The sequence below is a fragment of the Salmo trutta genome, chromosome 12 (assembly GCF_901001165.1).
Source record: "Salmo trutta chromosome 12, fSalTru1.1, whole genome shotgun sequence".
NCBI lineage: Eukaryota > Metazoa > Chordata > Actinopteri > Salmoniformes > Salmonidae > Salmo > Salmo trutta.
Window position 1 is genome coordinate 23,861,952 of NC_042968.1, and position 13,858 is coordinate 23,875,809.

The 13,858-nt window shown below is 45.4% G+C and overlaps 2 protein-coding genes across 2 annotated transcripts in view; one reads left to right on the forward strand and one right to left on the reverse strand.

Annotated features, from left to right (window-relative positions):
* Window positions 1-2,286, forward strand: part of LOC115203214 (myosin-binding protein C, cardiac-type) — a 50,809-nt gene extending 48,523 nt beyond the window's left edge. The window contains exon 32 of the mRNA XM_029767672.1: window positions 2,258-2,286. Coding sequence (XP_029623532.1) covers window positions 2,258-2,271 — 14 coding nt within the window. The 3' untranslated portion in view covers window positions 2,272-2,286. The remainder of the gene's footprint in view (window positions 1-2,257) is intronic.
* Window positions 2,287-4,833: 2,547 nt separating this feature from the next.
* LOC115203215 (leucine-rich repeat-containing G-protein coupled receptor 4) overlaps window positions 4,834-13,858 on the reverse strand; it is a 29,631-nt gene continuing 20,606 nt past the window's right edge. The window contains exons 8-18 of the mRNA XM_029767676.1: window positions 12,561-12,632; window positions 10,187-10,258; window positions 9,852-9,920; window positions 9,599-9,670; window positions 9,425-9,490; window positions 9,228-9,299; window positions 8,938-9,009; window positions 8,664-8,789; window positions 8,413-8,510; window positions 8,242-8,295; window positions 4,834-8,144 (exon numbers count right to left, since the gene is read on the reverse strand). Coding sequence (XP_029623536.1) covers window positions 6,799-8,144; window positions 8,242-8,295; window positions 8,413-8,510; window positions 8,664-8,789; window positions 8,938-9,009; window positions 9,228-9,299; window positions 9,425-9,490; window positions 9,599-9,670; window positions 9,852-9,920; window positions 10,187-10,258; window positions 12,561-12,632 — 2,119 coding nt within the window. The 3' untranslated portion in view covers window positions 4,834-6,798. The remainder of the gene's footprint in view (window positions 8,145-8,241; window positions 8,296-8,412; window positions 8,511-8,663; window positions 8,790-8,937; window positions 9,010-9,227; window positions 9,300-9,424; window positions 9,491-9,598; window positions 9,671-9,851; window positions 9,921-10,186; window positions 10,259-12,560; window positions 12,633-13,858) is intronic.

Consider the following 13,858-nt stretch of genomic DNA (forward strand, 5'->3'; position numbering starts at 1 on the left):
AAATTACGGACTCCTCTTTAAATCTGGGTATTCCTCCAGGGCTCCATTGTCCTGAGTCTGCACAACTCTGCCAGGACCTAGGATCAAGGGAGATACTAAAGTGTTTTAGTACTATATCTCTTGACATAATGATGAAAATAATCATGGCCTCCAAACCCTCAAGCTGCATACTGGACCCTATTCCAACTAAACTACTGAAAGAGCTGCTTCCTGTGCTTGGCCCTCCTATGTTGAACATAATAAACGGCTCTCTATCCACCGGATGTGTACCAAGCTCACTAAAAGTGGCAGTAATAAAGCCTCTCTTGAAAAAGCCGAATCTTGACCCAGAAATTATAAAAAACTATCGGCCTATATCGAATCTTCCATTCCTCTCAAAAATTTTAGAAAAAGTTGTTGCGCAGCAACTCACTGCCTTCCTGAAGACAAACAATGTATACGAAACGCTTCAGTCTGGTTTTAGACCCCATCATAGCACTGAGACTGCACTTGTGAAGGTGGTAAATGACCTTTTAATGACGTCAGACCGAGGCTCTGCATCTGTCCTCATGCTCCTAGATCTTAGTGCCGCTTTTGATACCATCGATCACCACATTCTTTTGGAGAGATTGGAAACCCAAATTGGTCTACATGGACAAGTTCTGGCCTGGTTTAGATCTTATCTGTCGGAAAGATATCAGCTTGTCTCTGTGAATGGTTCGTCCTCTGACAAATCAATTGTAAATTTCGGTGTTCCTCAAGGTTCCGTTCTAGGACCACTATTGTTTTCACTATATATTTTACCTCTTGGGGATGTCATTCGAAAACATAATGTTAAATTTCACTGCTATGCGGACGACACACAGCTGTACATTTCAATGAAACATGGTGAAGCCCCAAAATTGCCCTCGCTAGAAGCCTGTGTTTCAGACATAAGGAAGTGGATGGCTGCAAATTTTCTACTTTTAAACTCGGACAAAACAGAGATGCTTGTCCTAGGTCCCAAGAAACAAAGAGATCTTCTGTTGAATCTGACAATTAATCTGGATGGTTGTACAGTCGTCTCAAATAAAACTGTGAAGGACCTCGGCGTTACTCTGGACCCTGATCTCTCTTTTGAAGAACATATCAAGACTGCTTCAAGGACAGCTTTTTTCCATCTACGTAACATTGCAAAAATCAGAAACTTTCTGTCCAAAAATGACGCAGAAAAATTAATCCATGCTTTTGTTACTTCTAGGCTCGACTACTGCAATGCTCTACTTTCCGGCTACCCGGATAAAGCACTAAACAAACTTCAGTTAGTGCTAAATACGGCTGCTAGAATCCTGACTAGAACCAAAAAATTTGATCATATTACTCCAGTGCTAGCCTCCCTACACTGGCTTCCTGTTAAGGCAAGGGCTGATTTCAAGGTTTTACTGCTAACCTACAAAGCATTACATGGGCTTGCTCCTACCTATCTTTCCGATTTGGTCCTGCCGTACATACCTACACGTACGCTACGGTCACAAGACGCAGGCCTCCTAATTGTCCCTAGAATTTCTAAGCAAACGGCTGGAGGTAGGGCTTTCTCCTATAGAGCTCCATTTTTATGGAATGGTCTGCCTACCCATGTGAGAGACGCAGACTCAGTCTCAACCTTTAAGTCTTTACTGAAGACTTATCTCTTCAGTAGGTCCTATGATTAAGTATAGTCTGGCCCAGGAGTGTGAAGGTGAACGGAAAGGTTGGAGCAACGAACCGCCCTTGCTGTCTCTGCCTTGTCGGTTCCCCTCTTCCCACTGGGATTCTCTGCCTCTAACCCTTTTACAGGGGCTGAGTCACTGACTTACTGGTGTTCTTCCATGCCGTCCATGGGAGGGGTGCGTCACTTGAGTAGGTTGAGCCACTGACGTGGTCTTCCTGTCTGGGTTGGCGCCCCCCCTTGGGTTGTGCCGTGGCGGAGATCTTTGTGGGCTATACTCGGCCTTGTCTTCGGACGGTAAGTTGGTGGTTGTAGATATCCCTCTAGTGGTGTGGGGGCTGTGCTTTGGCAAAGTGGGTGGGGTTATATCCTGCCTGTTTGGCCCTGTCCGGGGGTATCATCGGATGGGGCCACAGTGTCTTCTGATCCCTCCTGTCTCAGCCTCCAGTATTTATGCTGCAGTAGTTTATGTGTCGGGGGGCTAGGGTCAGTCTGTTACATCTGGAGTATTCTCTTGTCTTATCCGGTGTCCTGTGTGAATGTAAATATGCTCTCTCTAATTCTCTCTTTCTCTCTTTCTTTCTCTCGGAGGACCTGAGCCCTAGGACCATGCCTCAGGACTACCTGGCATGATGACTCCTTGCTGTCCCCAGTCCACCTGGCCATGCTGCTGCTCCAGTTTCAACTGTTCTGCCTGCGGCTACGGAACCCTGACCTGTTTACCGGACGTGCTTGTTGCACCCTCGACAATTACTATGATTATTATTATTTGACCATGCTGGTCATATACGAACATTTTAACATCTTGACCATGTTCTGTTATAATATCCACCCGGCACAGCCAGAAGAGGACTGGCCACCCCTCATAGCCTGGTTCCTCTCTAGGTTTCTTCCTAGGTTTTTGGCCTTTCTCAGGAGTTTTTCCTAGGGAGTTTTTCCCAGCCACCGTGCTTCTTTCACATGCATTGCTTGCTGTTTGGGGTTTTAGGCTGGGTTTCTGTACAGCACTTTGAGATTTCAGCTGATGTACGAAGGGCTATATAAATAAATTTGATTTGATTTGAATCAGGTGACATGAACACCATCAACAGGGTTATTTTTTACCCATAATGCTCGCTTTGAGGACAATACAGTGCCACTGACACGGCCCGCTACCAAAACCTGTGGGCTCTCTTTCACTGCAGCCAACTTGAGTAAAACATTTAAACGTGTTAACCCTTGCAAGGCTGCAGGCCCAGACGGCATCCCCAGCCACGTCCTCAGAGCATGTGCAGACCAGCTGGCTGGTGTGTTTACGGACATATTCAATCAATCCTTATCCCAGTCTGCTGTTCCCACATGCTTCAAGAGGGCCACCATTGTTCCTGTTCCCAAGAAAGCTAAGGTATCTGAGCTAAATGCCTACCGCCCCGTAGCACTCACTTCCTTCATCATGAAGTGCTTTGAGAGACTAGTCAAGGACCATATCACCTCCACCCTACCTGACACCCTAGACCCACTCCAATTTGCTTACCGCACCAATAGGTCCACAGACGACGCAATCGCAATCACACTGCCCTAACTCATCTGGACAAGAGGAATACCTATGTAAGAATGCTGTTCATCGACTACAGCTCAGCATTTAACACCATAGTACCCTCCAAACTCGTCATTAAGCTCGACACCCTGGGTCTCGACCCCGCCCTGCCCAACTGGGTCCTGGACTTCTTGACGGGCCGCCCCCAGGTGGTGAGGGTAGGTAACAACATCTCCACCCCGCTGATACTCAACACTGGGGCCCCACAAGGGTGCATTCTCAGCCCTCTCCTGTACTCCCTGTTCACCCATGACTGCGTGGCCATGCACGCCTCCAACTCAATCATCAAGTTTGCAGACGACACTACAGTGGTAGGCTTGATGAGGAGGTGAGGGCCCTCGGAGTGTGGTGTCAGGAAAATAACCTCACACTCAATGTCAACAAAACAAAGGAGATGATCGTGGACTTCAAGAAACAGCAGAGGGAGCAGCCCCTTATCCACATCGACGGGACAGTAGTGGAGAAGGTGGAAAGTTATAAGTTCCTCGGCGTACACATCACGGACAAACTGAAATGGTCCACCCACACAGACAGTGTGGTGAAGAAGGCGCAGCAGCGCCTCTTCAACCTCAGGAGGCTGAAGAAATTTGGCTCGTCACCAAAAACACTCAAACTTTTACAGATGCACAATCGAGAGCATCCTGTCAGGCTGTATCACTGCCTGGTACGGCAACTGCTCCGCCCACAACCGTAAGGCTCTCCAGAGGGTAGTGAGGTCTGCACAATGCATCACCGGGCACAAACTACCTGCCCTCCAGGACACCTACACCACCCGATGTCACAGAAGGCCAAAAAGATCATCAAGGACATCCACCCGAGCCACTGCCTGTTCACCCCGCTATCATCCAGAAGGCGAGGTCAGTACAGGTGCATCAAAGCGAGGACCGAGAGACTGAAAAACAGCTTCTATCTCAAGGCCATCAGACTGTTATTAAACAGCCATCACTAACATTGAGTGGCTGCTGCCAACATACTGACTCAACTCTAGCCACTTTAATAATGGAAAAATTGATGTAATAAATGTATCACTAGCCACTTTAAACAATGCCAATTATATAATGTTTACATACCCTACATTACTCATCTCATATGTATATACTGTACACCATCTACTGCATCTTGCCTATGCCGTTCAGCCATCACTCATTCATATATTTTTATGTACATATTCATTCCTTTACACTTGTGTGTACAAGGTAGTTGTGAAAATGTTAGGTTAGATTACTTGTTAGATATTACTGCATGGTCGGAACTAGAAGCACAAGCATTTCGCTACACTCGCATTAACATCTGCTAACCATGTGTATGTGACAAATAACATTTTATTTGAAACTCAGCCAGAGGAGCCGATTGGGAGAGGTGCCAGTGCCCTGGTGCCCTGTGGGACATTTATAGCCTTGACAATTTCAACAGCACCCTTGAGTGGCACTATGGTCAGTCAGTCAGACAGAACCTAACCCTGTAGGCAAAGAAAAACACTGACAGTCCTGACAAGGTCGAAATCAGACCAACTCAACTGTGTCACTGTGGGGCAAATAAATTATAAGAATGAGTGAGAGTGTGTGTGTCAGAAATGTTGTACATAAAGCACTGTTTTTTTAAGCAAATGGTTTTATATAGTTTGGTTTACAAAAATCACAGTACATACTGTACATTCCTCCCACTAAAAGCATGACTTAAATTCAGTGACGCTGTACAACGATGTATTTACAAACAAAGCCTACAGTTCAAACCAAAATACCAAAATATCAATAGCATAAGAACACACACCTTACAAAGCACCGCTGGTAGCCACTAAAGTTGAAGAGGTAGCTTCCGTGGTTAGTCAATCCATCCCATTCTTGATTATTGGTTTTTCTATCAAAAATAATTTAAATATGGATAAACAGACAGCAATACACACCGATTTGGAATTTGCATGTACGGGCTTCAAACATCTCCAATACAATCTGGACAGTTGGTTGGGGTTAAAATTACACTCAGTCAAAACGTTGACAAATCCATACAAAAAAGACAATTTGTGATATAATTTCAAAAGCCAATGAGCTTCATAATATGGACACATTAACAAAATGTTGAGGGGAGGATAGGCTTCCCTACATTGCCTAATTTCCTGAGCGCTCGCATGAATTACACAAGTGGATACAGGCTCCTAGGGTGTGGTGTGGTGCAGGCCCCATACGCAAAGTCATGCTCGTGCACATCAAAACAGATATTCACCTACAGTCAAACCTGATCCAATAAAATGTTTCATAGTGAAACATTATCTACATTATATGTTGTTATTATATCATAATATACACCATGATATCCATTACACTGGCTACACTGCTGAGCTGTGGGATTGTGTGCATCTTGATCATAATTAATGGATTGTGAGCACCAATTATGTCCATTTTAAGAGAAGAAACAAAAAAATATATATTTTACTATAATGTCTCAGAGAACAAACCAGAAAAGAAGGCCTTTGTGTGGCATCAACATTCAGCTGGAGGCTTAGCTTGCACTTTGTACATGCTGCATTCACCTTTCAAAGCCAACTTCCTGACACCTGAAATAACCCTGTCCATGGCCCAGACATTCTGCTCCTCTTTAAGCAATAAATTAGAACAATCCTGGGGGTAAAGCACAGTTCAACGAAATGATTTTCAGTCCAAGAGACAAAACAAAGTCATAAAACTCTCCACAACAACCTGGGAAGACTGTTGTTAAAACAGTGCTCTCTTCCATTCCCATGTGACATCCAAGATTGTATCACTCATAGCGAGGAAGAATTGTTGACACTTATTGTCAAAGATAATAAACATTTAAGTCATTGTCTTGTACTCTTGAGGAATGAATACAGGGCATGTGAAGATACATGAACAGATTCAGTTGGCTCACATTGGGAGGGCTGAAAATGCAGCTTTCCGATTATATTTAACACATTGTCAGTACCCCTTAATTTAAAGCCGCTGCCATACAATTCTCCTTTCAGTTACTTTACATTCTCATATGAAAAACAACCCTAGAATGAGGATTATGATTACATTTGCTACATATACAAATGAATAGCGATTATGGCAAGGCTTTAAAATAGACAGACCAGGGAATGACAACATATAAAACACAATATACATATAACACAACAAAAAAAACTACAAAAGGATGGCACATAGATCCTTGCCTTACCAAGAGACGTGACAGATGAATTCAGGCTTGTAACATCTTGATAATGAGTTCGCTCTAAACCAAGAAGCAGGCACTGGTGGCAATCTTTTGTTACATATTTGACAGCCAGTTTGGTGTTATCACACAGGAATCAGTTGTAAATCCTGAAGGGCAAAACAAGTGTTGGCCAAAAGTCCCAGGTCTCAAAGAAGTCTCATTTAATGCCAGATTCCCTTTTTGTGACGGTTGAGTCTGGTTCACACAGTGATTAAAGAAGTGCTTCCTGAATGATTTGTGTGCAGGGACCCTGCACATGTTTTGTATCACAAACCTTTCTTTTTGTTATAGTGTCCAACACACACGCACACAAACAAACACAGATGCACACACACAGCTGAAGAGTTTCTCAGTCTTTGATGCGAGGTATGTTGTATGCATAGTGGACCAGAGGGAGCCCTCGGCTCTGGCAGAAGCAGGCTCGTCCACAGGCCTGCACCTGGTCTGAACTGTCGGACACAAACGAGTCCCCCTCGTCAGCGTACTCTGACTGGGCAGAGAGTGTGCCGCTGTCTGCCCAGTAGCCCTCCGTACGCTGGCCCGCTGCTGCACCAGCCGAGAGGGTAGGGCAGCTGTGGGACTTTACCAAGTGTCTGCAGACTGATGATGTGGAGGAAGAGGTCCTGGCGTATAGAGCCGCCTCGCAGTGCTCACACATGCCTGTTTCCCCACAGAGCTGGGAGTACACCCCACAGCCATAGCCCAGCCGTGTGGAGGAGTCCCCGTCCCCATCCACGACCCCAGAGCCCCCTGCACACTGCCCAGCCTTCACCCCCCGGGCCACAGCTCCATGGCCCCGCAGCCGCAGCCAGTCCTCTCGGAAGGCGGGGCTGAAGAAAACGTAGAGCACGGGGTTAAGGCATGCCGGTAGGGGGAAGAAGATGAGCGTGACGGACTTGGCGATCTCAGGGCCCCCCGCGGTGCCAGACCTGGCCAGTAGTGGGGCGAAGGAGAAGGCTGCAACAGGGCAGAAGAAGATGCAGTTAGTGAATATTAGCCATGCCACGTGGCGTACGGCCCCTGCCTGCTCCTGGTCTGCCAGCTCCACCCTGCCCAAGCCACAGTAGAGCTGGGTGTACACTGCTGCTGTGAACAGGTAGGCCAGAGCGTTGAGCAGCACCAGGGCCACAGTGACCCCCAGCGCAGGGCCCTCACCACCAGAGAAGGGTAAACAGAGAGGGGAGGCTGAAGGGTCGCTGGTACTGAGGGGCAGGCAGGCTGCTGCAGCCGCCAGGAGTCCCAGGAGACTAGCCGCCAGGGCAAAGCGTCGGTCCCCGACCCCCCTCTTGCTGCTCCTCCTGGGTGAGATGGCCTTCCCCAGGAGCCCCCTCACCGCCACGCTGCGCTCCACAGCCGCCAGGGGCAACAGCAGCACCGCCCACTCTGAGGAGAACACCGCCAGGGCCCCTGTTGCCCGGCAGCCCACCCCCGTCTCCCACCAGACCCCAAACTCAGCGAAGGAGCCCCAGGTGGCAGCATCCAGGACAGTGAGAACCCCCACATAGACCCCAGTTAGCAGGTTGGTGAGGGCCAGGAGGCCAACCAGCAGCCTGGCAGGGGAGAGGGCCAAGGCCCGGCGGGAGAAGGTGGCTGCCAGCACCAGAGTGTTGAAGATCAGGGCCACCAGGCAGATGAACCACACAGTCAGACGGATCATCCAGCTGCCCAGGAGGTGCTCACAGGGCTTGAAGGCTCCTGGAGGAGAGAGACAGAGTCAACCTTCAGTTAGTAAAAGATGTGATGATGTACACAATTCAATGCTGTAGATGACAATAAAGTGACTGTGGTTTACCTGGAGTGGGAGAGCAGTGCATTACCATCGATATCCTCTCCACTTCTTCTCCACCTAGAACACAAAGATTCATTAGCTAATCAATTTCAATATACTTTTTATCCCTCCTCTGAATAATACTTGTTTATGTCAAGAGTGGTCTAATGACCAGTCATGACCGACATATTTTACCTGTAACCTTCTTGATGTCCTCCTCATCAGTGGAAGATGTTGAAGAATCACATCCCACAAATGCACAGCACTGGTAAGCATAGGGAACTGATACTGACCTGTAGACCACAATAGGACCATTATCATTCAAAGTGTTGCATGACCCCAACCTCACTTAGTTACTGTAAGTGAATTGGGATTGGCACTACAGTGAGTTCACATCTAGTTCAGGACAGTGTGAGGTCATTTGGATGAATTACTAGGATTCTGACCTGAGTTTGGGGAGGCTCTTTGCAGTAAATACATTTTTCATCTGCAGGTTTCCTGTGAGTTTCAGTTGGTTCATGGAACTCAGTCCAGTTGTTGGAATGCTGGTTAGCGAGTTTAAACTCAGGTCTCTAAAACAAACAGGACATATTAGCATACATACATTCCTGGAACACACCACTAGCATATGTACACATATGTTTAAAAAGTAATGTATTTGTTAACATGACTTGTATGAGTACGGATTTAGTTTTTACCACAGTACAGTGTCCTACTCACAGGTTTGTTAGCGCCGTCAAATAGAGGAAAGCATCTCTATGGATGGTTTTCATTTCATTTCTACTCAGGTCCCTGCAGGAAAGAAAATGACTTAATGATGTGTTCAGAGTGAGGGCAGCAAATTAAGCATGCTTCTTTAAATGAGCCTCTGGCATGAGCTAGTGAAAGCAGAACTGAGTTAATTTCCAATGAGATCTACTTAGGCCCTTTACCTTTAAGCCTCAAGTTACTATAGGCGGTGTGTGTGTGTGTGTGTGTGTGTGTATGCATGTATGCATGCGTGTACTCACAGCAAGCGCAGGGCAGACAGACCCTGGAATGTGTCCCTGTCGATTTGCTGGATGTGGTTGTGCTGCAGGCTTCTATAATTAGGACAGAACACAGAATATACACTCAGAAAAAGGTAGAAGGTGGGGGTCATCTTGAGTGTAATGTTTAAAATGTGTTTGTGCTCTTGCTCACATTCCCAACAATATACCATACTCACATTTCCTGCAGCTTTAGACAGCCCTGGAAGGAAGGCAGCTCCTCAATCTCATTGTAGGACAGGTCTCTGATGAGCAAAAGGATGAAATAATGTAATCTGGAATGTCACCAGCATTTATGTGAACTAGATTAATAAGGTAGGATAAGGGTGAGAGGTGAGGTTGGGGATACTTACAGAGTCCGCAGCACCTTGAGATCCTCACAGAGCTCAACCGGTATGGCAGCAATCTTTGTGCCTGTCAAAGTACTGAGAAAGAAACACTCTGATTTAATTACCACTGACAAACGGTCTCACTTAACCTCAAACAAGGCAGAAAAAAATCTAAATCACTCACAATCTGTCTAACACGAACACATTCATTCTAACATTGTCGGTCTGTGTCAGTTGTGTATGTTGATGTAAAGCGTCTGCTGTATTGTGTACTCACAGACTCTCCAGGTTGTTAGTCCCAGTGAGACAGGGAAACTCCTGCATCATACTGGCTCCACGTAGCATCCTGAAACACATACCTCACAGGGTTAGAACACAAACAGGTATAACACACCAGAGACTAACTTTAGTCGGAATAACTGTCCACTCGTAACATTAGATCATGGTATGAAATAAGCACCTGAGCACCAGCGATATTCAGTGTATTGTATCACATGGTGATTTCATACACTGTTATTGTAAAGCAGTTCATTCAGAGATCCTTACCACACTATGAATACAATGCTCAGAGTACCAGACTTGGTTTTCTAACAGACATGGACAGGAACTTACAGGGAGTGCAGGTCAGACAGGTTCTGGAAGGCTGAAGTTCCCACAAAGGACAGGGGGTTGTCATACAGGTGGCTGGGGAGGATAAGAGAAGAGGACACTTACAGTAAACTCATTTACTATGCGAGAATGGCACCATCTTCTGGACAAGTATCTACTAGGGCCCATGGTCAGTCACTATATTACCAGCTTGATGCTGTCAGTCAGCCACTATATTACCAGTGTGGTGCTGTCAGTCAGTCACTACAGTGAGGGAAAAAAGTATTTGATCCCCTGCTGATTTTGTACATTTGCCCACTGACAAAGAAATGATCAGTCTATAATTTTAATGGTAGGTTTATTTGAACAGTGAGAGACAGAATAACAACAAAAAAATCCAGAAAAAACACATGTCAAAAATGTTATAAATTGATTTGCATTTTAAGGAGGGAAATAAGTATTTGACCCCCTCTCAATCAGAAAGATTTCTGGCTCCCAGGTGTCTTTTATACAGGTAATGAGCTGAGATTAGGAGCACACTCTTAAAGGGAGTGCTCCTAATCTCAGCTTGTTACCTGTAAAAAAGACACCTGTCCACAGAAGCAATCAATTAATCAGATTCCAAACTCTCCACCATGGCCAAGACCAAAGAGCTCTCCAAGGATGTCAGGGACAAGATTGTAGACCTACACAAGGCTGGAATGGGCTACAAGACCATCGCCAAGCAGCTTGGTGAAAAGGTGACAACAGTTGGTGCGATTATTCGCAAATGGAAGAAACACAAAATAACTGTCAATCTCCCTCGGCCTGGGGCTCCATGCAAGATCTGACCTCGTGGAGTTGCAATGATCATGAGAACGGTGAGGAATCAGCCCAGAACTACACGGGAGGATCTTGTCAATGATCTCAAGGCAGCTGGGACCAGTCACCAAGGAAACAATTGGTAACACACTACGCTGTGACGGACTGAAATCCTGCAGCGCCCACAAGGTCCCCCTGCTCAAGAAAGCACATATACATGCCCGTCTGAAGTTTGCCAATGAACATCTGAATGATTCAGAGGACAACTGGGTGAAAGTGTTGTGGTCAGATGAGACCAAAATGGAGCTCTTTGGCATCAACTCAACTCGCCGTGTTTGGAGGAGGAGGAATGCTGCCTATGACCCCCCAAGAACACCATCCCCACCGTCAAACATGGAGGTGGGAACATTATGCTTTGGGGGTGTTTTTCTGCTAAGGGGACAGGACAACTTCACCGCATCAAAGGGACGATGGACAGGGCCATGTACCGTCAAATCTTGGGCGAGAACCCCCTTCCCTCAGCCAGGGCATTGAAAATGGGTCGTGGATGGGTATTCCAGCATGACAATGACCCAAAACACACAGCCAAGGCAACAAAGGAGTGGCTCAAGAAGAAGCACATTAAGGTCCTGGAGTGGCCTAGCCAGTCTCCAGACCTTAATCCCATAGAAAATCTGTGGAGGGAGCTGAAGGTTCGAGTTGCCAAACGTCAGCCTCGAAACCTTAATGACTTGGAGAAGATCTGCAAAGAGGAGTGGGACAAAATCCCTCCTGAGATGTGTGCAAACCTGGTGGCCAACTACAAGAAATGTCTGACCTCTGTGATTGCCAACAAGTGTTTTGCCACCAAGTACTAAGTCATTTTTTGCAGAGGGGTCAAATACTTATTTCCCTCATTAAAATGCAAATCAATTTATAACATTTTTGACATGCTTTTTTCTGGATTTTTGTTGTTATTCTGTCTCTCACTGTTGAAATAAACCTACCATTCAAATTATAGACTGATCATTTCTTTGTCAGTGAGCAAATGTACAAAATCAGCAGGGGATCAAATACTTTTTTCCCCTCACTGTATATTACCAGCTTGGTGCTGTCAGTCAGTCACTAACTATAGTACCAGCTTGGTGCTGTCAGTCAGTCACTATAGTACCAGCTTGGTGCTGTCAGTCAGTCACTATAGTACCAGCTTGGTGCTGTCAGTCAGTCACTATAGTACCAGCTTGGTGCTGTCAGTCAGTCACTATAGCACCAGCTTGGTGCTGTCAGTCAGTCACTGAGACAGTTATGTGTGTAAATATGATAAACTGTACATGCTTGTACAGTGTTTCCCAACTCCAGTCCTGGAGTACCCCCAACAGCACACATATTTTGTAGCCCCGGACAAGCAGACCTGATTCAACTGGTCAACTAATCATCAAGCACTCAATGAGTTGAATCAGGTGAGTTTGTCTGGAGCTACAACCAAAATGTGTGCAGTTGGAGGTACTGGAGGACTGGAGTTGGGGAACACTGTGCTAGTACATGAATGTGTGAAGGCTCAAGGTTCTATTCAATAGTATTTGTTGACAGTAGGACTGGTTTTGAAGTATGGCCTTACATGGTGCGGAGCAAAGGGTTCTTGTGGAAGGCTCCCTCAGGTACGGCTGCTATGTCGTTGCTGTGAAATCCACTGGAGTAAAATGAAAATATACACAGTGAAACAATTATTCTAACCACACTCTTTGGGATGAAGGTGGAATATTAAATATGCAACGATACAGTTGCAACAGCTGAAAAAGATACAAATTGTGATTAGGAAATTAAGTAAACTGTTATAGTTGCCAATATGTAAATGACCACTAATTCTGTATGCATGTGTGCTACAGCTTCCTGATTTCTGCACTTAACCTGTATGGGATAGGGGGAAGTATTTTCACGACCGGATAAAAAAAAACATACCCGATTTAAACTGGTTACTACTCTTGCCCAGAAATGAGAATATGCATATTATTAGTAGATTTGGATAGAAAACACTCTGAAGTTTCTAAAACTGTTTGAATTGTGTCTGTGAGTATAACAGAACTCATATGGCAGGCAAAAACCTGAGAAAATTCCAAGCAGGAAGTGGCCTGTCTGCGAATTTGTAGTTCTCCTTTTGCTTCTTTATCGAAACCACAGGATCTGTGGGGTTACGTGACACTTTCTAAGGCTTCCATTGGCTCTCTAAAGCGTTCAGAAAGCGTATTGAGGCGTCTCCTGTCTCTGGGAAGAGTATAGGAGCACAGTTTGTCAGTGGACTGCCTGGTGACTAAGAGATTGGAAATGCGCATTCACGAGACCTCGCCATTTTTTCTTTTGAATGAATACACTATTGTCCGGTTGGAATATTATCGCTATTTTACAAGAAAAATACCATAAAAATGTATTTTAAACAGCGTTTGACATGCTTCTAAGTATGGTAATGGAACATTTTGAATTTGTTTGTCTCGAAATGCGCTCGCGCGTTACCCTTTGGATAGTGACCTGAACGCACGAACAAAACGGAGGTATTTGCACATAACTATGGATTATTTGGAACAAAAACAACATTTGTTGTGGAAGTAGCAGTCCTGGGAGTGCATTCTGACGAAGAACAGCAAAGGTAATACAATTTTTCTAATACTAATTCTGAGTTTAGTGAGCCCCGAACTTGGCGGGTGTCAAATTAGCTAGCCTGTGATGGCTGAGCTATGTACTCAGAATATTGCAAAATGTGCTTTCGCCGAAAAGCTATTTTAAAATCTGACATAGCGATTGCATAAAGGAGTTCTGTATCTATAATTCTTAAAATAATTGTTATGTATTTTGTCAACGTTTATCATGAGTAATTTTGTAAATTCACCGGAAGTTTTTGCTGGGAATGCATGTTCTGAACAT